Source organism: Budorcas taxicolor, chromosome 1 (genome assembly GCF_023091745.1).
Source record: "Budorcas taxicolor isolate Tak-1 chromosome 1, Takin1.1, whole genome shotgun sequence".
In the NCBI taxonomy this organism is placed as follows: domain Eukaryota; kingdom Metazoa; phylum Chordata; class Mammalia; order Artiodactyla; family Bovidae; genus Budorcas; species Budorcas taxicolor.
This window is the reverse complement of record NC_068910.1, coordinates 66,792,888-66,820,655: the sequence shown is the minus strand read 5'-3', so window position 1 is coordinate 66,820,655 and position 27,768 is coordinate 66,792,888. Positions and strand designations below refer to the sequence as shown.

At 48.0% G+C, this 27,768-nt stretch overlaps 1 protein-coding gene across 1 annotated transcript in view; it reads left to right on the top strand.

Moving 5' to 3' along the window:
* Positions 1-19,408: 19,408 nt before the first annotated feature.
* The window catches only part of IFNGR2 (interferon gamma receptor 2), a 33,709-nt gene continuing 25,349 nt past the window's right edge, over positions 19,409-27,768 (top strand). Inside the window, exon 1 of the mRNA XM_052639480.1 lies at positions 19,409-19,508. Coding sequence (XP_052495440.1) covers positions 19,430-19,508 — 79 coding nt within the window. The 5' untranslated portion in view covers positions 19,409-19,429. The remainder of the gene's footprint in view (positions 19,509-27,768) is intronic.

The following is a 27,768-nucleotide window of genomic DNA, read 5'->3' as shown; positions in this document are numbered from 1 at the left end:
ATGGAGTCCAGTTGGACCCACCATCCTCTGGATCCCAGGTCCACCGTCGTCTGAGACACAAGGCGCTGCATTTGGGGGTTGACCAGGGTGCCCTCTGTCACCTCCGCTAAAATGTAAACTCCACCAACTCAGAGTCTTTGTTGTGTTCAGAAGAGGGCCTGGCGTGGAGTAGGTGCTTGATAAATGTTTGTTAAATGAATAAGAGAAGGAAGGAAAAAAGGAAGGGACGACATGAGGAAGGAAGGAGCGTGGGAAGAAGGGGGAAAGACACACGACTGAAAACCCAGTGCCTCCTGCGCATCACCTCCTGGGCCCTTTCTGGTCTTGCCGTCACTAACCAATGTACTTCTTTTGCTCTGATTTGTTTTCTACGTAGATCACCTAAGTATGGTGTCTGAGGTTTCAAGGGGAAAAGGAAAGGAAATCTCATGATGACAATCTTTCTTTTTTTATGATATTGCTTATATGTGGACTCTAAAGAAATGGCACAAATGAACTTACAAAGCAGAAACAGAGTCACAGATGTAGAAAACAACCTTTCAGTTAACACCGGGGAGCGGGGCAGGGGAAGGGATAAACTGGGAGGCTGGGATTGACACACCGCTAGATATAAAATAGACAACTGATGAGAACCTACTGTGTGGCATAGGGAACTCTACTCAACACTCTGTAATGGCCTATCTGTGAATAGCATCCTTAAAAAAGGTGGATATATGTATCTATGTAACTGATTCACTTTGCTATACAGCAGAAATTAACACAACATTGTAAACCAACTATACTCCAATAAAAATGTTTTGAGAAAAAATGAAAATGATGAAAAGAGTTTGAGCCCACCACAGAAGGGAAGTTCACAGGCATGTAACACCATGAAACGTAGGCTGACCCCCAGGTCTCGGCTTGCGGTATAAATGCCCAGGACTTTGCATGGCCATGCCCGAAAGGAGTCAGCTGACCAAAGGTTTACGTTTGGAGGCTGCTGAAGAGTGAATGATACCTTGAAGGGCTTCCCTGGCAGCTCAGTGGTACAGACTCTGCCTGCCAATACAGGAGACGTGGTTCACACAGCCCAAGACATGGGTGGGGCTTTGCAGAGTCAGAACTATCTGTTTAATCTCCTAAAACCATAAGCAGCCTGATTTTTGCACACTCACGAAAAATAGGCATGTGCGAAACAAAAGACTCCTTTCTATTCCATCCTGATGTGGTGTCTCCAGTCCTCTCAAAAATGGTGAAATAATGTTGCTTCCTTGCTTTTTAATGGTGCTCAAGAATTTAGACATTTCAAGATGTAAACTGTGGTTATTTCTGGGTTGTAAGACTATGGGGGAATTTTTTCTCTTCTTTATTATTTTTCAATATTTTATAGATTCATGAGAGTGATTAAATATTATTATAAAAGGGGAAAACAGTGATAAGAGCTGGTGTGTATTTGTTAAATTTTAAAGCTCCGAATCAATTAAAATTCCAGGGTAAGTTAGCTAAACTAAGGGCCCAGGAATCCATGCTGCATGCGTGCTCAGTCACATCCAGCTCTTTGCAATCCCATGAACCGTAGCCCGCCAGGCTCCTCTGTCCGTGGGGTTTTCCAGGCAGGAATGCTGGAGTGGGGTGCCATTCCCTTCCCCAGGGCCAAACCCCCCTCTCCTGAGCCTCCTGCATTCTTTCCCGCTGATCCGCTGGGGAAGAACTAAGGACCCGACAAATGCCAAAGCTGTCCTCGTCTGGAGCGGAGATCCAATTGGATCGCTCTTTCCTCAGATACCGTTGCATCTTTGGACATTGAGCAACCTGGTTTTTATGTTAGTTGCAAGGAAGCTGATTTTGGTAACTGTGTAGGACTTTTTGGCTGCATGTGGACTTACACTCCACCCCCCACCACAGCACAGTCTCTGACTTGATGTCCTAGACATACGCTTTCCATAGGCCTGTAATTCCTGAGGGCTTCCCAGGTTGGCTCAGTGGTGAAGAACCTGCCTGCCAGTGCAGGAGATGCAGGTTCAATCCCTCGGTAGGAAAGAGCCGTGGAGAAGGAAATGGCAACCCACTCCAGCATTCTTGCCTGGAGAACTCCATGGACCGAGGAGCCTGGCAGACTATAGTCAAGGGGACTGCCAAAGAGTTGGACATGACTTAGTGACTCAACAACATCAACACATAATTTCTTAACCTAATATTTTATACCACGTATTCTTTTTGATTTGCAAATCTTTACATTAAAAACACATCATATGGGGGAAGGATACATTGGGAGCATGGGAGTAACAGACGCACACTACCACGTATGAAACAGATAGAGACTCTCCTGGTGTTCCAGTGGCTAAGACCCCAAGCTCCCAGTGCAGCGGGGCTGGGGTTCGATCCCTGGTCAGGGAACTAGATCCCATGTGCCTTAGCTAAAGATCCAGCATGCAGCAATTAAGACCTGGTGCAGCCAAGTAAATAAATATTTTTAAAATAATAAACAAGGGCTTAACTATATGGCACATGGAGCTATATTCAACATCTTATAATAAACTGTAATGGAAAAGAATTGAAAAAATATGTAGAGATAAATATATACGTATAACCAAATCGCTTTTCTGTATACCTGAAAATAACACAGTCTCGTAAGTCAACTGTATGTCATTTAAAAAAAAATACATGCATTTCTTATAAATTGTGATATAGTGTATTTATTACTCTAGATGCCTTAACATTCTAGAGAATGAGGTATGTCGCTTTTTTCTTATTAAGTTCAAGAAATCAGCTGATGTTTAATAGTTCCTGCCCAAGCTAAGCCAGAGTACCGATCTGGGTGACTGGCATTATTACATCAAACCCCAGCTTTTCCTGGAAGTAAGTCTCAACTCTAGCACGAGCCCTTTCAAGAGGAATGTGTACCCAGAAAGAACTGTTGGCAGTGAGGGAGGAATTAAACGAAGAAGCCTGCTGTTCCCAATAAGCCTTTCTCTTCCCTGCCAGTAGACAGAATGACTGGCCAGCACCGCCCTCGTCCTGGCCCAACACGTGCCCTTTCGCAACCAGAAAGTCAGAGTCTTGTTTGCAAATGAGTATATACAGATTACTAGGAAGTGCCACAAATCCTTTCCACCCTCACATGTCCCAACTCTAAGCTCCAGTTGTTGTTTAGTTGCTAAGTCGTGTCCAACTTTTTGCAACCCCGTGGACTGTAGCCTGCCAGGCTCCTCTATCTGTGGGATTTCCCAGGCAAGAATACCGGAGTGGGTTGCCAAGCTCCAGAAAATGAGGTTAATTCTTCTATCCCCTCTTTTTTTTAAGGTAGGCTTTTATACCCGCCAAGCTAGTGGTGCACTGAGTTTAACAAGAAAAGAATGAATGCCAGCCCCAGGAAGAACAGCCCTGCAAGGGTCGCAGCCTTCAGATTTTGAGAGACAGGGGGTTGTTGGTATACTGGCCAACCTGGGGATGCCAGACTGTAGAGGTGTGGGTGTGCTGGGTTGTGGGTGCCACGCAAGACTGAATTGGTGCAAGAGGCCAAAGCAGAGACACTGAGAGCATCTACCGACCTGTCTGGTGTCATTCTGTATAGCCCCTGTGGTGGGCTGAATAATGGTCCCCAAATTTGCCCACATCCTTCTCGCCTGGAGAATCCCAGAGACGGGGGAGCCCTGGTGGGCTGCCGTCTATGGGGTCGCACAGAGTCGGACACGACTGAAGTGACTTAGTAGTAGTATGTATATGTTATCTTACTTGGCAAAATGGACTTTGCAGGTGTGATTAGGTTAAGGATCTTGAGATGGGGAGATTTTCCTCAATTATGTATGGGTATCCAGTGTATGCAGTGTACATCATGAGAAACGCTGGGCTGGAGGAAGCACAAGTTAGAATCAAGATTGCCAGGAGAAATATCAATAACCTCAGATATGCAGATTATACCACCCTTATGGCAGAAAGTGAAGAAGAACTAAAAAGCCTCTTGATGAAAGTGAAAGAGAAGAGTGAAAAAGTTGGCTTAAAGCTCAACATTCAGAAAACTAAGATCATGGCATCCGGTCCCATCACTTCATGGCAAATGGATGGGGAAACAGTGCAAACAGTGTCAGACTTTATTTTTTGGGCTCCAAAATCACTGCAGATCGTGACTTCAGCCATGAAATTAAAAGACGCTTACTCCTTGGAAGAAAAGTTATGACCAACCTAGACAGCATATTAAAAAGAAGAGACGTTACTTTGCCAAAAAAGGTCCGTCTAGTCAAGGCTATGGTTTTTCCTGTTATCATGTATGGGTGTGAGAGTTGGACTGTGAAGAAAGCTGAGCACCGAAGAACTGATGCTTTTGAACTGTGGTGTTGGAGAAGACTCTTGAGAATTCCTTGGACTGCAAGGAGGTCCAACCTGTCCATCCTAAAGGAGATCAGTCCTGGGTGTTCATTGGAAGGACTGATGTTGAAGCTGAAACTCCAATACTCTGGCCACCTGATGCGAAGAGTTGACTCTTTGGAAAAGACTCATTGGGAAAGATTGAGGGTGGAAGAAGGGGATGACAGAGGATGAGATGGCTGGATGGCATCACCGACTCGGTGGACATGGGTTTGGGTGAACTCTGGGAGTTGGTGATGGACAGGGAAGCCTGACGTGCTGTGATTCATGGGATCACAAAGAGTCGGACACAGCTGAGCAACTGAACTGAACTGAACCCAGTGTAATCATAAGGATCCTTATAAGGGATGGGGTGGGGCAGGAGTGTCAGAAAAGGAGATGTGTTCATTGATAGAGGCATGAATAAAGAAAATGTGGTATACATACGACGGAATATTATTCAGCTGTTAAAAAGAAAAAGGAGATCCTGCCATGTGTGACAACCTGGATGGGCCTTGAAGGTATCATGTCAAGTGAAATAAGTCAAACATAGACAAACACCATATGATCTCAATTATATATAGAATCTTCAAGAAGACGAAGAAGAAAGAAAGAAAAAACTGAACCCATAAGTACAGAGAACAGATTGGTGGTTTTCAGAGGCAGGGGGTGGGGTGAAACTTGTGAGGGCGATCAGATACAAACATCCAGTTTTAAAATAATTAAGTCTTCAGGACGCAATGTACAGGTAGCTATAGTTAATTGGAGAAGGAAATGGCAACCCACTCCAGTGTTCTTTCCTGGAGAATCCCAGGGATGGGGAAGCCTGGTGGGCTGCCGTCTGTGGGGTCGCACAGAGTGGGACACGACTGATGTGACTTAGCAGCAGCTATAGTTAATAATATGGTATTACATATGCATAAGTTGCTGAGAGTAGATCTTAAAAGTTCTCATCACAAGAAAGAAATTATGGATATTAAGTAGACTTACTGTAGAGGTCACTTTGCAACATATACAAATATTGAATATTATGTTGAATGCATATCCTAATATATGAAAAGCCTTACCAAATGGATTTATGATGGTGTTGTTGTCATTGTCAGTCGTGTCTGGCTCTGCAACCCCATGGACTGCAGCATGCCAGGCCTCCCTGTCCTTCACCAGCTCCCGGAGCTTGCTCAAACTCGTGTCCCTTGAGTTGGTGATGCCATCCAACCATCTCATCCTCTGTCGCCCCCTTCTCCTCCTGCCTTCAGTCTTTCCCCCGCATCAGGGTCTTTTCCAATGAGCCAGCTCTTCACATCAGGTGGCCAAAGGATTGGTGCTTCAGCTCCAGCACCAGAGGCTGGAGAGACTGCAGACACTACAATGCTGGCTTTAAAGACAGAGGCTGCAAGCCAAGGAATGCAGGCAGCCTCTACAAGTGGGAAAAGGCAAGGACACTGATTTCCCCTGGAATCTCCAGAAGGAAGGCGGTCCTGTTAACCTGTTGTGGACTTCCAGCCTCTGTTGCTGGTCAGTCACTGAGTCATGTCTGTTTGCGACTCCATGGACGGCAGCAGGCCACGCTTCCCTGTCCTTCACAATCTTTAAAATTTGCTCGATTTCATGTCCATTAAGCCACTAAGTTTGGGAAAATTTCTTACCGCATCAATAGGAAAGTCATGCAGCTCCCAAGAATAGGGGATTCCAGGCAGGACTCCACATGGAGAGAAGGGGCTCTTGGGTCAACCATCTGAGAGCTCAGAGATCCCAGCCTGCGACCATGCATCTCTGGAACCATCGATGGAAGGAATGAAAGCCCCTAGAGCGGACTCACCAGTTCACAAAGCCCCAGGGGAATCATTCATTTGCCCTCAGGAAGACTTCCCAGATGGGTTAAAACATCACGTTTCTTTACTTGTGGCTGGAATTGTATTCCCTCCATGTGGCAATGCAGTTCTGACCCAGAAGTGCTGACTGGCAACTTCTGAGTGACTCGTAGAACAGGAACTGCGTTACCTGGGACTTAGTTCTTGAGAGGAGATTATATCCCAACAGCCCAGGCACTGACTTCTGAAAATGTGACTATTGCTGTTCCCTAAATAATCTCCGTAAAGTGAGAGGGTATCCACTGAACGGAAGCCGAGGGACTTACTCACTTCAGTTCCTGACTCCTGTTTTATGAGCTCTTCTATACACATTGTCACAGCCAGAGGCCAAGACCCTTTGTCTTGGGACTTCCCTGGTGGTTCAGTGATTAAGACTTTGCCTTCCATTGCAGGGGTTATGGGTTCACTCCCTGGTCGGAGGCCACATGCTTTATGGCCAAAAAAAAACACCAAAAAACATTAAAAAAAAGAAGCAATGTTGTAACAAATTCCGTGAAGACTTTAAAAATGGTTCACATTAAAAACAATTTTTTTTTTTAAAGACCCTTTGTCTTAGCCCAGGCCACCATAACAAAATACCATGAGACTAGGTGGCTCCTAAAGGAAATCAATCTTGAATATTCATTGGAAAGACTAATGCTGAAGCTGAAGCTCCAATACTTTGGCCACCTGATGAGAGGAGTGACTCACTGGGGAAAAAAACCCCAATGCTGGGAATGATTGAGGGCAGGAGAAGGGGACAACAGAGGATGAGATGGTTGGATGGCATCACCGACTCAATGGGCATGAGTTTGAGCAAGCTCCGGGAGGTAGTGAAGGGCAGGGCAGCCTGGCGTGCTGCAGTGCATGGGGTCACAAAGAGTAGGATGTGACTTGGCAACTGAACAGCAACAGGTGGTTTAAACCACTGAAACGGTCCCAGCTGTGGGGCTGGAAATCTGTGACCAGGGTATCAGCCCTGTCAGGTTCTGGTTAGAGCTCTCTTCCTGGTATGAAATGCGAAATAAAATGAAGTTATGTCAAGAGGTTTTTTAAAAGGAAACTAGGAGGCCATTAAAGAGGTTGACCTTTACACTCGTCTGCACCAGGTGGAATCATGAACTTTTGAACTGGGAAACTATAAATATTCCAAGCACTCTGCAAGAATACGTTGCAACTTGTCACAGGAAGAAACCCCTACTCCCTTGAGTGAGAGCCTTGGCATTCAATGTTGTTTAGCCAAGACTAGCTTCTGCTTCCAACTCTTAATTAAAATTCTTTGTAATGCAAGCTTCTTCCTTTGCCTTTAAAAGTCCCTGACTTTTAGTCTCTATCTGGTCCCATCACTTCTTGGGAAATAGATGGGGAAACAGTGAAAACAGGGTCAGACTTTATTTTTTGGGCTCCAAAATCACTGCAGATGGTGACTGCAGCCAAGACGCTTACTCCTTGGAAGAAAAGTTATGACCAACCTAGATAGCATATTCAAAAGCAGAGATATTACTTTGCCGACTAAGGTCCGTCTAGTCAAGGCTATGGTTTTTCCTGTGGTCATGTATGGATGTGAGAGTTGGACTGTGAAGAAGGCTGAGTGCCGAAGAATTGATGCTTTTGAAATGTAGTGTTGGGGAAGACTCTTGAGAGTCCCTTGGACTGCTAGGAGATCCAACCAGTCCATTCTGAAGGAGATCAGCCCTGGGATTTCTTTGGAAGGAATGATGCTAAAGCTGAAACTCCAGTACTTTGGTCACCTCATGCGAAGAGTTGACTCATTGGAAAAGACTGTGATGCTGGGAGGGATTGGGGGCAGGAGGAGAAGGGGACGACAGAGGATGAGATGGCTGGATGGCATCACTGACTCGATGCACGTGAGTCTGAGTGAACTCCGGGAGCTGGTGATGGACAGGGAGGCCTGGCGTGCTGTGATTCATGGGGTCGCAGAGAGTCGGACACGACTGAGCGACTGAACTGAACTGAACTGAACTGAACTGAACTGAAGACACTGTTTAAAAATGCTGCTGGAATCTGTGTGCTCTGAATTGCAAGTCTTTGATCCCAAATAAATATTTTTTGCTTGGTTAATGCCTGATAGGTTTATTTAGGTTGACCCTGGCTTACAGAAAAGTCACTAATCTCACCACGGGCGCCCCCTATCCTCATGGCCCCACCTAACCCTAATTACTTTCCACAGGCCCTGCCTCCAGATTCTGTCCCCGGGTGGTTTGGGTAGAGAGGATGGTGGGTTGGGGTTTTTACGTATGAATTTGGAAAGGACACATTCAATTCATAACACCTCTCCAGAAACAGACACAAAGAGAAGAAAGGTCTTTATTTCTCCCAGACAAACAAACAGTATACATCTGACAAGAGGTTCCAGTATTTTTGTTCTTCAGTTGGTAAGTCCTGGGAGTGGATAAGTTCAATGTTCAGTTGCTAAGTCCTTTCAACCCCATAGACAGCAGCACGCCAGGCTCCCCTGTCCTTCACTATCTCCCAGAGTTTGCTCAGACTCATGTGAGGAAGTCAGTCATGCTATCTAACCATCTCATCCTCCGCCTCTCCCTTCTCCTGCCGTCAATCTTTCCCAGCACCAGGGTCTTTTCCAGTGAGTCAGTTCTTCACATCAGGTGGCCAAAGTACTGGAGCTTCAGTCCTTCCCATGAATATTCAGGGTTGATTTCCTTTAGGATTGATTGGTTTGATTTCCTTGCTGTCCAAGGGAACCTCAAGAGTCTTCTCCAGCACCACAATTTGAAATCATCTATTCTTTCGCGCTCAGCCTTCTTTATGGTCCAATCCTCACATCCATACACAACTACTGGAAAAACCATAGCTTTGACTATATGGACCTTTTTTGGCAAAGTGATGTTTTTGCTTTTAATACACTGTCTAGCTTCCTTTCCAAGGAGCGAGCATCTTTTAATTTCAGTAGTTCCAGTATACATTTTCCAAACACAAAGGGTAAGAGTAATCAAATTAGAATACATGTCTGAAAAAATTCAAATATATGTTTTAAAACAAAAGGAATCAGTGAACAAGGTAAAGAACATATCTGAAAGGATATTCATATAAATGTTTACAGAGAAAGAGAATTAGAATAATATGTGGGTTTTTTCTCCTTAGTTTTCGTTTTAAAGCTTTAGTCACAAATCAGGTACGATAGAAAACTCACTAGTTTATAAAAATTAGTTGAAATAAATTGTTTACTCATTTGGATGACTAAAGCCTTTCATTATTAGTTCAAGTCTTTCAAAATCTGTATTTGCCTTTGGCAAGCAATTTTAAGGAGGCTGTGATTATTAGAATTTGGGCTAGAGAGTCCTTTTAGCAGTTTGTGTTTTTAAAGACTTCTTTCCCCTTTTTTTTTTTTTCAGTCTTTTTTCCCCAAAAGATTTATTACAAAGAAAATAAGCATTTATAAGAGTGAAATAATGAACTGCAAAAGAATAAAGAATCACATAAAGAACAAAATCTTTTGGTGTCTCAGTTACAGATCAGCTAGGTGGCCTAATATGTGTTAACTTTTAGGAAACATAACATAAAATTCTTTTGATTATATGGGGCTGATTTCCCTCATGAGTATTTTTTTAACATCTTCAAGTGATTTCCACCCCCTATTGGTTTTTTTTTCTTTTTTTTTAATTGCGGTATAGTTGCTTTCAATGTTGCATTACTTTCTGCTGTGTACAACGAAGTGAATCCCTGATGATAAATTATTGAAAAACTGAGATCTGAGGGGGAACTCCTGGTGGTTCTTAGAAATGTAAAAATTTTCAAGATTTTTCAGCTCAGAGAAGGAGACTTGGCTCAGACTAAGTAACAGGACAGTGATGGGGGCTGGGATCTGGAGTTTTCTAGAAGGGGCAGGACTGATAAGACTGAGAACTTCCCAGACACACTAAGGGTGTTCAAAACGTGCTGAGTGGGGACTTCCCTAGTGCTCCAGTGGTTAAAAATCTTCCTGCCAATGAAGGAGACATGGGTTTAATCCCTGGTCTGGAAGGATCTCACATGTCTCAGGGCAACTAATTCTGTGTAGCACAGCTACTGAGCCCATACTCAGGCCTTGCTCCAGAGTCCACGTAGCTCAGCTGGTAAAGAATCCGCCTGCAGTGAAGGAGACCCTGGGTTGATTTCTGGGTCGGGAAGATCTGCTGGTCAAGGGTAGGCTACCCACTCCAGTATTCTTGGGCTTCCCTGGTGGTTCAGCTGGTAAAAAAAAAAAAAAAAAAAAATCTGCCTGCAATGCGGGAGATCTGGGTTTGATCCCTGGGTTGGGAAGATTCCCCTGGAGAAGGGAAAGGCTACCCACTCTAGTATTCTGGCCTGGAGAATTCCACGGATTGGATAGTCCATGGGGTTGCAAAGAGCTGGACACAACTGAGCGACTTTCACTTCAGTGCACTTCCATGCACTGCAACTAGAGAAAGTGTGAGTGCAGCAAAAAAGACCCAGAGCAGCCAAAAATCAATAAATAAATACTAAAAACAACAAGCACAATGGTGATGAGCAGAACAATCACTGCCCTGACCTCAAAGGCTTGCAATGAGGTGGAGAGACGCCCAGAGCAGGGTCTCTTATAGGAGGGTGTGGGCCTGACTCCCGCTTTGCTAATGGTGCCAGTGATGACTCATCAGAGGCTCTGGAGACACCGCCCAGCTGCACTGAGCTGATTCACAGCAGCCACTGCCTCATCTAGGCCCGTCTCAGAATGAGCCACTCTTACTCCTGTCCAGCTTACCTACCAGGTTCTTCCTGGAAGTCTGCAGGACCCAGATGGCAAGTTTATACATGGAAGGATAATGATATGATCTGAACCTTCCCAGAAAACAGAGATCCATCTGAGTTTCTCTGAATTAGTTACACAAACCCTGCCCAGAAAATCGATGGAGACATCTCCTGCCAGCCCCTCCCAGTTCCCACGGGCAGCTTCCAGAAGGCCTCGGCCCCTTTCCTGGGCTTTCCCTGGGGACTCACCAGGGGAAGGAGTATTAAAGCTTTGATATTTACATAATATGTAGGCATAACTTCTCCTTTTATAGGGGTTCAAAGGACCTGCACATTTCCTTCTGTCTGCACTCTCTCTTCTTGCCAAATTTTCGGGCGTCATTCATTTCCTGTTTCACGGAGGAGGGAAATGCAGAATGTCACGTTTTAAAATAGTTACTCTGAAGTAAGCCAGAAAGAAAAATACCAATACAGTATACTAACACATATATATGGAATTTAGAAAGATGGTAATGGTAACCCTGTATGCGAGACAGCAAAAGAGACACAGATGTAAAGAACAGACTTTTGGACTGTGTGGGAGAGGGAGTGGGTGGGATGATTTGGGAGAATGGCATTGAAACATGTATACTACCATGTTAGAAATGAATTGCTAGTCTAGGTTCGATACAGGATACAGGATGCTTGGGGCTGGTGCACAGGGATGACCCAGAGAGATGATATGGGGAGGGTGGTGGGAGGGGGGTTCAGGGTTGGGAACTCATGTACACCTGTGGTGGATTCATGTCAATGTATGGCAAAACCAATACAGTATTGTAAAGTAAAAAAATAAAATTAAAAAAAAATATATATATAAACTGATTTCAATTTAAAAAAAAATAGTTACTTGGGCAAGGGAAGGAAGAGGAGAAAATAGTCTGACTTTTTGGATGGGGTTTTTGCAGTGGCCCCACCGGGGAAGCAGAAAGGCAACACTTGCAGGGAATGGAAAGGAAGGCGCTGTGGCCGTCGAAGGACACGGTGAGTGTTGCAGGGAGGAAGCCAATTCTGACTCCATAGTAGAACTGCTTCTTTGACTTGCCTTTCATTGCTTCGGTTACCATAATCACACAGCACTCTTTGCCTCAGAGAGTCCTGCCCCTCTGCCTGACTGTTAAACTAAGGTGCTTCTGTTGAGAACCCTGTCCACCTGTGGATGGCAGGAAGGAAGAAATGAACACATCCCCTGCCCCGAGGCTTGCCATTCTAGGAGATGTTTGCTAGACTCATGGCCTTATTACTTTGCTTCCTCACCACCCCCTCATCTCTGATCTATAAAACCAGACCCCAATAAGATGGTTATTTTGAGGCGCTAGCCTGCCATCTTCTCAGTCTGCCGGCTCTCTGATTAAAGTCTCTTCCCTGCCCCAACACCTCGTCTCTCAGATACACTGGTCTATCGTGCAGTGAGCAGAGCGAGCTTGGACTCCATGAGGAGATAGGACTGGGTCACTAGAGACCCAGGTAGATGTATCCTTTTACTTCTGTGCCAGTCCCCCTGATCTTTCTGCTGGGATTTCTTGGCTCAGAGGACACCCCGTCAAGTAGTGGTCAGGGCCTACTTCGAGTTCGGAGCTGTTGCTGCTCTGATTGACCGACAGGAGCACTCACCTACCCACACTCTGAAGGCGTCTGTCTCAGCAGAGATCGACAGTGTCGTGAGACGCTGTGCAGCAGTGGAAGATGCTAAATTGGGACAACGACAAAGTCCTCGGGAAGTGGAAGCTCAGACAAGAAATGGAGGTTGAGAACTTAGCTTGTGGATCTGGGGAGGGAGGAAGCAGGGAGAAGTGAAGGAAATAAGAGGGGCGTGCAGCTGGGGCAGACAGCATCGGAAGAAAAGTAGCGCACACGCAGCTTTCAAGAAGTTCATCTTCAAAGACTCACAGATGGTGGTGGTGTTCAGTTGTTAAGTTGTGTCCGATTCCTTGCAACCCCATGAACTGCAGCACACCAGGCTTCTGTGTCCTTCACCACCTCCCAGAGCTTGCTCAAACTCATACCCATTGAGTCGGTGATGCCATCCAACCATCTCATCCTCTGTCTCCCCCTTCTTTGTCCTGCCTTCAATCTTTCCCAGCATCAGCATCTTTTCCAGTGAGTTGGCTCTGCATCAGGTGGCCAAAGTATTGGAGCTTCAGCTTCAGCATCAGTCCTTCCAATAAATATATGGGACTGATTTCTTTTAGGATTGATTGGTTTGATCTTCTTGCTGTCCAAGGGACTCTCAAGTGTCTGCTCCAACACCACAGTTCAAAAGCATCAGTTCTTTGGTGGATGCTGGATGGATGGTGGAGGAGGGATAAATCAGGAGTATGGGATTCACAGATACACACTATCATATAGAAAACAGATAAACAAGAAGGATTTACTGGGACTTCCCTGGTCATCCAGTGGTTAAGACTCTGAGCTTCCAATGCAGGCGACATGGGTTTGATCCCTGGTCTGGGAACTAAGATCCCACATGCCATGTGGAAGATGGCCCCCCCAAAAAAGATCTGCTGTATAGCACAGGAAACAATATTCATTATCTTGCAATGGAAAAGAATAAAAAAAAAGAATATATATGTGTATTTGAATCACTTTGCTGTACACGTGCAACTAACACAACACTGCAAATCAAGTATACTTCACTTTTAAAAATCCTTAAAGTCTCACAGATAGAAAAGCAGCATGTTGTTGGCGAGCCTCAGAAAGTATGACGGGGGTGGCCAGAGCCAGGTCTGATTGGGGGAACTGAAAAGGCATGATGAGAAGTTTGGCCTGAGACGCAAAGAGCTCCAGTGCTAGACAGGACTGGCTAGGAGTGCACCCCGAGGTGCTGTGTAATTTGGGAATATGATCTGTGAGATTTTGATCAGAGAAACAAAACCACCCTGCAATGTGTGTGTGTGTGAGAGAGAGATAGGGACTTGACCTTAAGAAATCATGGGAGGGACTTCCCTGGTGGTCCAATGGCTAAGATCTTACATCCCAATGCATGGGGCCTGGGTTCGATCCCAGGTCAGGGAACTAAATCCCACATGCCACAATTAGAGGGTTCTCATGCTGCAACTAAAGGTCTCTCATGCTGTGCTTAGTCGCTCAGCCGTGTCCAACTCTTTGCCACGCCATGGACTGCAGCCCGCCAGGCTCCTCTTTCCATGGGGATTCTCCAGGCAAGAATACTGGAGTGGGTTGCCCTTCTCCTGGGGATCTTCCCAACCCAGGGGTCGAACCCAGGTCTCCCTCATTGCTGGCGGATTCTTTACCCACTGAGCCACCAGGGACGCCCACAACAAAGATCAAAGACCCCACGTGCTGTAACTAAGACCCAGCCCAGTCAGATAAGGAAAGAACTATTTTAAAAATAAATAAATCAGGGAAGTTGGCTACATAATCTGTGTAAGACTTTTTTTTTTTTTTTTCCTGTATCTGGTGCTGCAGCCTGGGCAGGAGGGGGAAGAGAAGGTGGACAAAAGGAGGGGTGTACAAGGACATGCTCAACCCACCATCAGTCTCTCACCATCTCCAAGTCTCCAGCAGGGTGCCTTGCAGGAAAATGGGATGCTTTTGTCAGGGAGCTAAATGGGCACCTGGCTCAGGAGACAGAGAAGCCGTAGCAGCAGGTGCTGGAGGAAACGTCGAGACTGGCTACATCCCCGTTCTACAGGATACCAGTAGATAAGCCACAATACTGTAAGCAGCAGCAATCCCTCTCGCCCTGCCCCAGTCTCCTGAGAGGAGAACAGCCACATTCTACCTTCTAAATCCTGTTTAAAAAAAAAAAATCCGCTGATCCATGCTAACTCAGAACCATTCAAGAAGGGAATTCGAGGAAAAGCAGTTATGGCTTAGCTCAATGGATACTGTCACGGCAATCAGAGGGCAGTTGGAAAGGAATTTCCAGGCACACAGCATTTCAGGGGGGAATGAGTGCACTAAGAACAAAGAGCAGAGATGATAAGGGCACTTTGAGCACAGTGAGGCGACCTCCTAATAGGCCAAGGAGAGTCGGCGCATTTCCTGGGTTAGCTGCCAATTCTTATAGCCTCAAGACAAAGAAAATTCCTGGTGGAAGGTTGGTTAGGGCGCCTACAATGAGCACTACCGTGGGCATTTTTGCCTAACATGGGGTCAGGACGCCTGCTGGGGGACTTTCGGCAATAGTTACAAAGGGGCTCAGTCCTTTCCAGAGACGGTGCTGCTCGCGGCTCTGCTTCTGTGGCCTGGGTACAGGACTCCATGATGATGTGTGCACAGCCGTGTCCGACTTTTTGCGACCCCATGGACTGTAGCCCTCCAGGCTCCCCTCTCCATGGGATTCTCCAGGCAAGAACACTGGACTGGCAAGAACCCTGGCCTGGGTTGCCATATCTCCTCCAGGGGATCTTCCTGACCCAAGGATCGAACCTGCGTCTCTTATTGGCATTGGCAGGTGGGTTCTTTACCACTAGCGCCACCTGGGAAGCCTTAAGATGCCACAGATACCATACAAATTCACTTCAAGGTACTTAATTCTCCTCGATGTCCTCATCTGTGACACGGCAGTCATGACAGCCCGAACTGGTACAACACACGCAGAAGCACCCAAGCCATCAACCGACGTGGGCTTCTTTCTCCGCCCCTTTCCCACCCTGCTGAGGGCGGGGAGGGCAGCATCTCTAGATGATTCAAATAAGGGAAACATTTCAGGAAGATCAGCAGGTCAGAAGGCAGCAAATTAACGGAAAGGAATGAGGCAATTCAGGTTTTGTAAGGCTGAAATTTGTTTGTTCATATAATACCGGTAAAGAATACACAACTGAGAGTATAAAATCAGGCACAAAAGTATTCACTTAGAATTAGAAAATAAATCACAAGTTACACAATTTTAAAGCTGCCGAATACTGCTAACGTTGCAAAAATTCAGGAAAATAAAATATCTGTTCATTAACTGCCTGACACCCCCCTTTAACGCTCTTTTGGACTCCCTGGCAGTTCAGTGATTAAGACTGTGCTTCCACTGCAGGGTGCACAGGTTCGATACCTGTGGGAGACCTAAGATCCTGCATTTCCCATGGCATGATCCCCAAATACTCTTTTATCTACACATTTGATTGTGTAATTGTGGCCTCTACCCGCAACAACCCTTTAAAATATGCTCTAGGGAATTTTTTGGCGGTGCAGTGCTTAGGACTCCATTGCAGGGGCCAAGGGTTCAACCCTGGTCAGGGAACCAAGGTCCTGCAAGGAGGCATGCAGCACAGCCAAAAAATTAATAATAATATTTAAAAATAAATATATAAAATATGCTGTATAGAAAGAACAAAACGTTAATTCAGTCTTTTCCTGTAGGATGATTTAATCAAAATGTTTCTTCATATTGACAATTTAGAAAAGTGTCTTTTAACTTCACAATGCTATTGCTGTGTCATGTCGAGACAGTTCTGGGAAACACCACGGGCACCCCAACGCCATCCTGCGTGGTCTAGAAGCGGAGAGCCTAAGCTATCCCATCTTGTAAGAGAACTCCATTTTGTAAAGGTTCCGGGCAAAAAGACTTAGACTTTGGATATCACCCAACCTTGCCCCACTGCCCACGAGCCAATCGGCCCTCAGGTTAAACCTCCTGACTTGGCGTTCAGGAACTTGTGATTTACCTTGAAAGTAACAATCAATCAGGAATCCACATACAACCCTATAGAAGAAGGTAACCAATCAGTTGTCCTTCAGCCTGAACACCCCGCTTTTACCCTTTTACCTGAATATTCCCTATAAAAACAGTGTAACCCAAAACTCGGGGCTCCTCTCCTTAGCCGCTGCGTCAGTGACGGTGGGAGCCCCAGCTTGAGCTTGGTAATAAAAACTCTCTTGCTTTTGCATCGGATACTGGCTCCCTGGTAGTCATTGGGAGATTTCCCGACTTGGGCATAACAGAAGTGTGTTAAAGCAGAAGTTGACGAGGAAAGAGACAGATGTCTGAACGACTGTGGTTAAAAGCTCTTACTTGGCAGATTTCACTAAAGCATATGACCAAGAGCAGGGAGCCCCTTCCACGGAAAGGAGAGGTTCTGAGGTGTTTGCTTTCAGTGGTTTCTCAGTAAACCTGCCTCCAAAGGGGAGCCAGAGGGGCACCCACTTACAAAGGTTGCTGCTGCTACTGCTAAGGCGCTTCAGTTGTCTCCGACTCTGTGCAACCCCACAGACGGCAGCCCACCAGGCTCCCCCATCCCTGGGATTCTCCAGGCAGGAACACTGGAGTGGGTTGCCATTTCCTTCTCCAATGCATGAAAGTGAAAAGTGAAAGTGACCCCATGGACTGTGGCCCACCAGGCTCCTCCATCCATGGGATTTTCCAGGCAAGAGTGCTGGAGTGGGGTGCCATTGCCTTCTCTGCTTACAAAGGTTACGCCAGAGCATCATGTCAGAGCTGGGTTTATTGCATGTGTGTGTGTCTTACAAAGGTTACACGCAATAAACCCAGCTCTGACATGATGCTCTGGCCGGCAGAGATGGAGCCAAAGGGCCGTGGTTGCTGGACGTCCTTCACAGCCAATTCCAGTGAGACTGGCTTCCTGTTCTCTTCAGATTGAGGATTCTGTGGAAATCCCAGTCACCTCTCCAAGACTTCGCAGTCTCCCAGCCAGGAGAAAGAGGAAGCAGAAATGCCAGCCCCTGAGAGAAACTGTCTTTCTTTGGCAAGTTGCCTTGAAGTCGGGGGTGGGGGAGACTACTGCATGCCTGGGGTGTCAGCAGAATGTCCACCCAAGCAGCAAACTGGGTAGGGCTCCTTTTAGTACTTTGCCAGGAACTGTAAGGAAAACATAAACCCTCTACATTTTAGCAGAGAAAAGCTCTGGAAGGAGATTGTCAGGGGGTTTCCATGAACCCTCAAAGACCACAGGCTTCATTGTCGCTGCCCCTGAGCATTCCACATCAAGGAAGACCACCAGCCTTCCTTGGCCTGGGCTGAGACACAAACACGTGTCCTTTTCTTTAACTTTTTTTTTTTTTTCCTGATTATGAAAGAAAAATATACCCATTGGGGGAAAAAGAAAAAACCTAAAAAAAAAAAAAAAAGAAGAAGAAGAAAGTAAAGAAACCCTGTTATCATTCCGTAATCCCACACCCTATTTTACGCCAGTGTTTTGGCATATTTCCCCCAGCCATTCTCAACGGGTCAGTTTTGTAAGGATTCTGCTGTTTTCACTTAACGTTTAAACCATGTCTTTGTCTTGGAAAAACTCAGTCTAAGCATCGTTCAAACACGGCTAGATATCTCAGCACCTCTGTTTACAAGAGTGGCCAATTTCAAAAGAGTTCTCCGTTTTGCATTTTGAAATAAAATGCAAAAAGTCCAAAAGCAAAGCTTGACTTTACCGAACAGTGCGCTGCCAAGCCACGCAGCAGGATGTCCAGCACGATACGAGGGGACTCGTGATTCCTTTCCTTGGTCACGCCCGCCCCCAGCCGCCCCCTCCCAGCCGCGCCCCAACCTCCCTCTTTATGCCTCCTTCCTTTCCTGCTGAACTTGGTTTATGGCTCATCTTGAGAGAACAGAACGGACTCAAATCCTTGCTGGCATCCAACGGATAAAAGCCAACTCAGACTCACACCCCCGCACCCCCAGCTCCCGGGGTCACTTCCTCATAGACTTCTTCACGGCCTGCCCCCGGGCCAAAGCCACGGACCATTATGAAATGTGGGGCGGGTCCCTCTGCCTCGCCTTGCCGGGCGCCCAGAGCCCCCACAGCTCCCCTCCTTCAGTCACTCTTTCCAAGGTTCTTTCCAACCCCTATACCCTTCGACCCTACTGTCAAAAAAGGTTAAACGCTAAATATGTACTTGAAAGTCTGATAAGCAAGCAAAAGCTTCAGCCTAAGGGAGGAACGCTGGAATTGTGCAATCCCAGGAAATCGGGGAGCAGTGGGCGAAGATGGGGGTGGGGTGAGGGTCGAGGGCTCCGCGCGAGGCCCACCCGGGCTCTGGGTGCCGAGAGGTCTTTCCCGAAGGATCGCAAGCCGCAACCCCTCGTCCCCGGCCCAGAAGGCGGCGAGTGGCAGGGTTCCCTCTCCCCGCACCGGCTCCTCTGAGCCAAGGTCGGGGCCGGCCGGCTCTGCGCTCGCTGGGTGACGCCGGCCCCTCGGGGAGACCCCGGCTCGCGCGGAGGCGCGCGGGGCGCTCGGGCCGCGGGGAGCCAGGGGACCCACCCCCCGGGGCCGCGGTTCCCGGGAGCGCCGGCGCGGGTAGGGGGCGCCAGGAAAGTCCCGGCGGCGGGCGGGGTGCAGGGGCGGGGCGCGCGCCGGGAGGGGCCGGGCCCGGGCGCGGCGGCCGCGCGGGGCGCTCGTCCGCCCCGGGACGCGCTGCCGCCGCCGCAGCCGGCGGGGCTCGGGAGTAGGCGGGCCCCGCGCGCGCCCTGCGGTCGCCATGGCCGCCGAGGCGGCGAAGTGAGCTGCTCGGCGACCCCGCGCCGGGGCCGGGCTGCGCCCCCAGCGCCGCGGAGCCTGCGGCGCCCGGAGCCCTGGGCCATGCGGCCGCCGCCGCCGACACTGCTGCCGCCGCTGCTCCTGCTGCTCAGCGGCTTCGGCGCTGCGGCGCCCCCCGCAGGTAAGCGGGGCTGGGGAGCCCCCGAGGCCTGCCGGAGGCGGCGGCTGGCGGGTGGGAGTCCGCGGGGAGCCCGCAGTAGGTGGGAATCCACGGGAATCCCCATTTACTGGGGGGGCGGTGAACAGGGGTGTCCCGTGCGGGTGGGGTCCGCGGGGAGCCAGGATCAGTGGAGGGGGCTCAGGGCTGCCTCGATCGGGTAGGGTCCGTCCCGGTCGGGTGGGCTCCGCGGGGCGTGGGAGCCCGAAGCGGGCGTGGGATGGTCGCGGGGGGTGGATTCCAGGCAGTCTCGGGCCGCGAGCTGGAGCCGCGGGAGGGGCCGCGCGGCCCCTGCACGAGTCTGGACACTGTGGCTCCTTCTCTAGGAGAGAAGCCCCCAAAGCTAGCGCGGCTGGACCCCGAATGTCTCCAAAGAGCAGAGGGAGAACCAGCTTCAGGGCTCGAGAAGAGGCCGCTTCCGCGGGCCACAGATTCCTCTTCCCGAGCGCCTGAATGTAGCGCTGCCTGGCCTGTCCTCCCGGGCGGGGGCGGGGGAGGCGGGGGGGGGGGGGGGGAGGGGAGCTCAGCCAGAACCAGGCCCAGGCCCGCTTCCCTCGCAGTTTCGTGCCAGGGAGGCCGGCCACCGGCAGGGACCTCTGTCCTGGGGATCGTGACTGTACCTCAGTCTTAACTGGGGCCGGGTGTGTCTGATTAGCGGGTGTGAAGTCCAGGTGGTCATTCCCCAGGGATCGGATAGACTGGCCGGCGGAGGAGGGGGAGTGGGGCGGCGGCGCAGAACCCAGAAATGTTGCCTTGCGGTGGGCAGGGGGCCAGCTGGGCCGGAATTTTAATCCTAGCTCTGTTCCCCTCTGGACAGCCCCACCTAAGCTCAGCCTCCTGCTTACCTCTGACACTAACTGACCATACCTATGAGCCAGGAACAAACTACCAAGAGAGAGACAGAGAGAAATGACAGAAATGGTTGTATGAGAACATTCTTTCTGTGCATGTCTATGTGTTTGTGTTTGCTGCCTTATTTCTCATGAAGTGACTGATAGCATAATTTGGATAACACTTTATAAGTCTCAAGAACGTAGAAGTTTTCTCCCCCTTGGATTCTCAAGCTGTTGTTTGGGTTTGTTTCTTTTTCTCAGCATCCCTTGCAAAGCCCTTAAACTCCATAGGTCCTGGATAAGGGAAGCATTGCATCAGGGAGGGGGAGAGAGAGAGAGAGAGTGTGTGTGTACTCCCGCACTCCCTGATGTCCAGCTCTTTCCCACCCTTTGGACTGTACTGTCTCCGGCTTCGCAAGCCAATTCCTTACCGCTCAGCCCGCGCAGGAGCACTCAGGGGAGCACTCAGGGAGTGAGTTCAGTTCAGTTCAGCCGCTCAGTCCTGTCTGACTCTTTGCGACCCCATGGACTGTGGCACACCAGGCCTCCCGGAGTTTACGCCAGCTCATGTCCACTGAGTTGGTGATGCCGTCCAACCGTCTCATCCTCTGTCATCCCCTGTGTGCTCCTAGTTAAATGGCTGTTTCCTCCTGGGAGCTGGACGGATGGGTTTGTATCTTTACTCTGCTCCTCAAGCTTTGAGTCTTGAACAACCTACATTTGCTCCTTCCCTGGGCTTCCTTCAGATGAGATTTGTGCTTAGCCGCTCCGTCGTGTCTGACCCTTTGTGACCCCATGGACTGTAGCCCGCCAGGCTCCTCTGTCCATGGAACCCTCCAGGCAAGAACACTAAAGTGGGTAGCCATTCTCTCCTCCAGAGAATCTTCCCAACCCAGGGACTGAGCCCAGGTCTCCTGTCTTCCTGCATTGCAGGCATTCTTTACTACTCAGGTGAGAAGGGAGAGAGAAAGCTCAGGGAAGCCCTCAGATGAGATTCGGGCGTTGGTAAGTGCCCCAGGTGGTCAGCTACACTTGGGCTGCTCCTGACTAGTCTGTGAATTGTTTGTGATTTGTCTGCTGTGGTCCAGTGGTTGATAGAAGTATTTAGAAACTTTGTAATTTTATATTGCCACAACACCCACAGACAGGTCCATCTTTCTTTCTTTTTAATATTTATTTATTTGGCTGCACTGGCTCTTACAGTTTCAGAATGTAAACTCTTAACTGCAGCATGTGAGATCCAGTTCTCTGACCAGGGGTTAGGCCCGAGCCCCCTGCGCTGGGAGCCCAGAGTCTTAGCCACTGGACCTCCAGGGAAGTCCCAGGTTCATCTTGCTAGTGATTATCTTTTACTGTATTCTGTGAAAGTTGGAGTCTGTGTGATGCACTGGAAATAAGCTAGTCCTTCATCTTTTTGCAAAGCAGCACCATGCTATACTAATCTGTTTTTTGTGACTGTTCGAAATTTTGCATAATAAACAGTTACAAACTTAACTGGGATATTTTTAAGAGGAACTCTTTGTTAGCCCAAACACAAAGTGAAAATATTAACAGCGATTATACAGTAAAAGGATAGTTAAGCAGAAAATTTTCCAGACCTTTCCACAACTTAATTCCGTGTCCTTCAGTAGGTATGTAATCGCATTTATGGTCAGAGGGGAGAAAAACACAAGTATTGGAAAGAAAATTTTTTAAAGGAAACTTGCGATATCTACTCCTTAGAGCTGTTATGGGCTTCCCTGGTGGCTCAGGCAGTAAATAATCTGCCTGCAATGTGGGAGACCTGGGTTTAACTCCTGGGTCGGGAAGATCCCCTGGAGAACAGAATGGCTACCCTCTCCAGTATTCTTGTCTGGAGAATTCCACAGACAGGGAAGCCTGGCATGCTGCAATCCATGGGGTCGCAAAGAATCAGTCACAACTTAGCCACTGAACAAGAACAGTAAGAGTTGTTATAAGGATGACATACGCAAAATATCAGACCTGGCTCAATTTGTAGTAAATGGTGGTCATTTGCTTTAGATAGCGGTAAAGCACAGTAAGTCAACGCACTCTTTAGTAATTTAGTTGCCCGAGTGTTGAAGAATGAGGGCTTCTGTCTGTAATTGTTCTAGCCGTTGCTTATTTTCTAGTGGGTCTGAATGTACTTAGGCCACAAAATTCTCTTACCGTGACTTGCTGACCTGAGCATCCAACGCTTCTCAGAGCTTAGAGACCACTGAGAGAGACAGTAAATCCCCAACCACAGGAAAACCCATAGCCAATTACTGTATATTAAGAACTCCTGTGTGTCCATAACCTCAACAGTGGGAAGTACTGCGTAATAGGAATGTCTGGGGGCAAACTCTCTAAATGACCGTAGCCCACCATTTTTTGGGCTACTCTTTTAACGCGGACAGGCTGTTAAGTGTTTCATCTACATTATCTCTCCTAATTTTCTCAGCCATTCTTTTGAAGTAGATAATAACTCCATTTTGCTCCCTGGGAAAACAAACCATTCTTTTTAGGAAGAGACAAATGGTCTAGGTTAGATAAGCTGATATCCAGTATTTACAGACAAGACCAACTTTCTGGTTATGGGTGAGAATTCAGGGAGTTTTTTGTTTTTTACTTCTCCTCATCTGCAAGGTATTAATTGGAGGTGGGATCACTGATGTTCACCATAATGACCCATCCATGGAAGGATCCTGAAGGGTCTTTTTTGTTTGTTTTTGCATGTTTTTTATTGGAGGATAATTGCCTCACAGTGTCGTGTTGGTTTCTGCCAACAACAACAACAACACAAGTCAGTCACCCTTCGGGGGGAGGGGGTTTCAGGAGGGAAGGGGTCTTCGATGGTCAAGATTAAATGATTAATTCTGATGTTAGTAGTACTTTATTATCTGTGTGTGATATGTGTTAATCAAACCATGCTATTAAGACCCAGGAGAGCCTGTTCTTAAAAATGCATAAAATCTCAAACACCTGGATCCAGGCTGGATCGGAGGTAGCCAGTTGGGGCAGGAAGGTGGAACAGGAGGTGTGATTGCACAGTAATTGTATGGAAGATACATTTGGCATCTCCCTAGGTTCTCTCTTCTTACCATTAACAGTGAACCATTGCCCCAAAGACCATGGAGAAGGAAGCAGAGTGGGGCTTTGTACACCCTCCTTAGGACTGTGAGCTTTGTCTTGTAGGAGCTCGGGTGCCATTAAAGGCCTGGTGTCCACCTCCCTGGACTGTGCTAGTTTCCTGTTTTTGCTGTAACAAGTGACCACCAACTCGGTGCCTTAATATAACACAAGCTTATTTGTGCCTGGTATCTTTGCTGTGAGTTTCTTTGCCGTAGATACCCTTGCCACAAGCATTTTCAACCTTAGACGTTTTCACTGCATGACTAATTGGCCATCAGGCAATTTTGCCGTAATAGATAAAATAACTGGCTGACAGCTTGGTTTGACAGTTTGGTTTCAAGTGGTTGAAATGTGAAAGCGTTTCTTAGTGAAGTTCCTGATGGCTTTATCAAGCTGACGGATGATGATGACTTGGTTTTCTTATGAAACACACTACCCTGGAAGAGAAAGAGGCCAATGGCCTTAACTAAAGGTGCAGAGTTGAACCAACACTTCCCATAGAACTAAATATTTATCAACAGACATGTGACAATATGCCAGGACACACGGTCCAAAGCTCAGTTACAAATATGTGTCCCAGTGTTTAGAAGCTGACACCTTGCTTAACAAAAGAAGAAATGTCAGTGAAAAAGAAAAACCATGAGACAAATCAATACACACAAAAAAATGTATATATAATATGTAGAGAACTAGGTTTAAAGAAGGTTGAGAAGTGCTTGCAAACGAGACTCCCAACCAGGGCTGAACATTCTTGCAAACGAGATGTTCTGCCCAGTGTAGGGAACTAGGTATAAGGAAGGTTGAGAAGTGCTTGCAAACGAGACTCTCAACCAGGGCTGAACATTCTTGCAAACGAGATGTTCAGCTAAAAATCCTATTTGTTCCCGTGGGAAAAGAACATTTCTTGCACACAAGGATGTTTCTCTGATTCCTCAAAAGGAACAGACCCTGGGACAAAACGGATTCTAAGTTGATAAGGAAGTTCCCCAAAACACAGTCTTAGCTGCAGTAAATAAGTCAAGGTAAAGGTTATCTCGCCCTGCGCCTGCGCACTGTATAGTCTCTGAATCATAGTGCTTGGCAGCTTGCCCTGTAGCTTGTTGTGCTAGGGATATAAAATAATGTAGCTGTAAGAAGCAAGTGTTAAAATATAAAGATTTAAACCACTCTGCAGTGTTGGTGTTTCATTCCGTCTCCAGCATAATATGATAAACAAAAGACTTTGAAGACCAGTACTTCATAAAGCCCACAAAATAAAATTGGTTATTTGCAAAGTATTGCTATGAATCTACACACATTTTAAATGTATTCAAATATTTTTCATTTTGCAATAGTCTTTTAAATTTTGTTGTTTATTTTTCATGGTTCATTATGTCCAATGTTATGTTTCTCTTTTATTTTTCATTATTTTACTTTTGATAAAATTCACTTTTATCAAAATAAGATTTGTGAAATTAACTTTTACAGTTTACATAAGCTAAATTGCCTTATGGCCCATTAGTTATTTGGTGAAAATGTTTGCGGTAAAGACACTTACAGTGAAGATGTGTGTCAGTCACTCAGTCATGTCTGATTCTTTGTGACCCCAAGGACTGTAGCCTGCCAGGCTCCTCTGTCCGTGGGATTTTCCAAGCAATACTGGAATGGGTTGTCACTTCCTTGATACCTAGAACTGAGTTCAGCGTCTTACAGTTCTGGAAGTCATGGTCAGATGCAGACCGGGCTGGGACTAAATCAAGGTGTCCTAGGGGTGTGTTCCTTTGTGAGGATTCTAGGGGGAGAATCATTTCCTTGTGTTTTCCAGCTCCTGGAGAAACAGTGGTGACCTGGGTCCCCCCAGATGCTCCAGGATAAGTTGTCTTTGGATCTTCTGTAGGGCCCTGAGTTTCATCTGCAGCTCCGATCCCCGTGGACCTAGTGTGTTCATAAGACATAGACGTCTTGCGGGGAGGGTGCTGTTCTGCCTCACGCGGGGTCAGACCATTGACCACAGCGGTCAGCATGGGCTGAGCCCTCTGTTGGTGGTCACTGGAGGCTCGGTCTGGGTAACAGCTTGCAGCTCACCACCTGCAGCCAGCCATCAGGACACCCTGAAACTGTTGCTTAGTCGCTAAGTCACGTCTGACTCTCTGCAACCCCATAGACTTGTAGCCCACTAGGTTTCTCTGTCCACGGGATTTTCCAGGCAAGCATACTGGAGTGGGTTGCCAGTTCCTTCTCCAGGGGATCTTCCCAACCCAGGGATGGAACCCAGGTCTCCCTCATTGCGGGCAGATGCTTTACTGTCTGAGCCCCCAGGCACTTCTTTAAAGTCACACTTAGGCAGCGATGTATGGTTTGGTGTCTGGTTTGCCTTTCGTTCGTGGGCCTGCGTCTGCCCCTCACTCACTCCATCTCTAGGAAAGACGGTATCAGCTCACTTTCCATGTGGACACGGATGCTCAGGGGTGTTGTGGCATGACTCCATGGCTCTTTGTGGCAGGATCAGGATTCCAGCTAAAGCCTTTTGTCCACAAATTCTCTTTTCTTCCTACAAAGCCTTTGTCTACATTATTGACTGCAGGTGATATGGCCCTAAATATATGGACCCTTTAGAGCCATCCAGATAAGTCCAGAGTTAGTCAATCTTTAAGGAAGTCAACCCCGATTATTCATTGGATGGACTGATGCTGAAGCTGAAGCCTCAGTACTTTTGCTACCTGCGAAGAACCAACTCATCGGAAAAGACCCTGGGAAAGGATTGAGGGCAGGAGGAGAAGGAAGCGACAGAGGATGAGTTGGTTGGACTGCATCACCGGCTCAATGGATATGAGTTTGAGCAAAGTCCAGGAGATAGTGAAGGACAGAGGAGCCTGGCGGGCTACAGTCAATGGGGTCACAAAGAGTCAGATACTTAGTGAGCGAACAACGGCAAGCAGAATTGTACCCACTTCCTGCCCCAGCCTCTCCGAGACCAGAGGAAAGGCAGGACTTACACATAAAGCAAGAAAGAGAGCTTGAGCTTAGCCTGGATTTCTCCTGGACAAATGCAGAAGCTGGCCGCTTAATCCCTGAAGGAGAGACAGCAGGTTACTGGGCTACAGCCCCGTCGTTCCCCAGGCCCCAGGAGCCTGCTCCTCCGGCTCCGGGGGGATGGGACAGCCCCCAAGTCTGGCAACACCCAGTCTCCCTGGAGCTCCCGCTCTAGCGTCTGAGGAAGAGGAACTGGTCACGTCGTGCTCCTGCGGGTTTCAGCAGTACACGTGAAATTAACCCGCTCGCTCCTCCTAAGAACCCTTTGAAGTCTGCACAGTGATCATTGCTGTTTCGCAGATGAGATGACCGAGGCACAGAGAGGTGAAACAAGGTTCTGCCAAGAGCAGGAGGTTTCGCACCCGAAGGTCCTGCAAAGAGCATGGGGCTTTGAAGCCAGGCAGTCAAATTCTGGTGCTCCTTACCAGCCCCTGGGTGTAAACACAGGAGCCAGGTAGTGGGAAACCCAGGAGAAAAGGAAAGGGGGATCGGGAGGCAGGAACGTGCTTTGATAGGGTGGTGCTTGAGCAGAGTACTGAAGGGAGTCCGGGAGAAGCGTGGCACAGGGAGAAAGAAGGCTCCAGAGAAGGGCAGGGAGCGGTGTGAGGGCCCCCCTCCCTCCCCCACCAGCGATCCCCTGGAGCGAGGAGGCGGCCAGGGGAGGCTGGGCAGGAACGGGCCTCCCTCCAGAGATGATGCGTGCAGGGCGGGGTTGAGGCCGCTGGTGTGAGTGAGTGGGCAGCCTCTGGTGCTTCACCGTGAAACCCACAGCCCCGAGACTCAGTTTCTTTTCTGAATGCGGTGAAACGGGGGAATGCCAACAAACTCAAATATGAGAGCCAGCCTGCAGGTCCCCTGGCCACACCTCCATGAAATGAAAGGTGCAGAAAGCAGAAGGCTCTGATGGAGACTCCCGACGTTTACTGAGAAGGCTGTACTCTGGTCTGCCTGCCTGGCGGGCTGGAAGACATCAGTGGTCCCTAGTGCTCCCCTTCTTAGCTGACTGTCTAGATGGGGATGGGGAGGGAGTGGAGAGAGAAGGGATGCCTCCTAACTCCTCCCCAGGGAGGGGGAGGCAGGCAGAATAATGGTCCCTAAAGAGATCCACAGCCTGATCTCCAGAGCCTGTGACCGCATTGCCTTACGTGGCAAAAGGGATGTGATTAAATGAGGGGTCCTGAGCTGGGGAGATTTTCCTGGATTATTGGGCTCAGTGGGCCCAGTGCAATCACACGGATCCTTGGAAGCTGGAAGAGGAAGTTGGA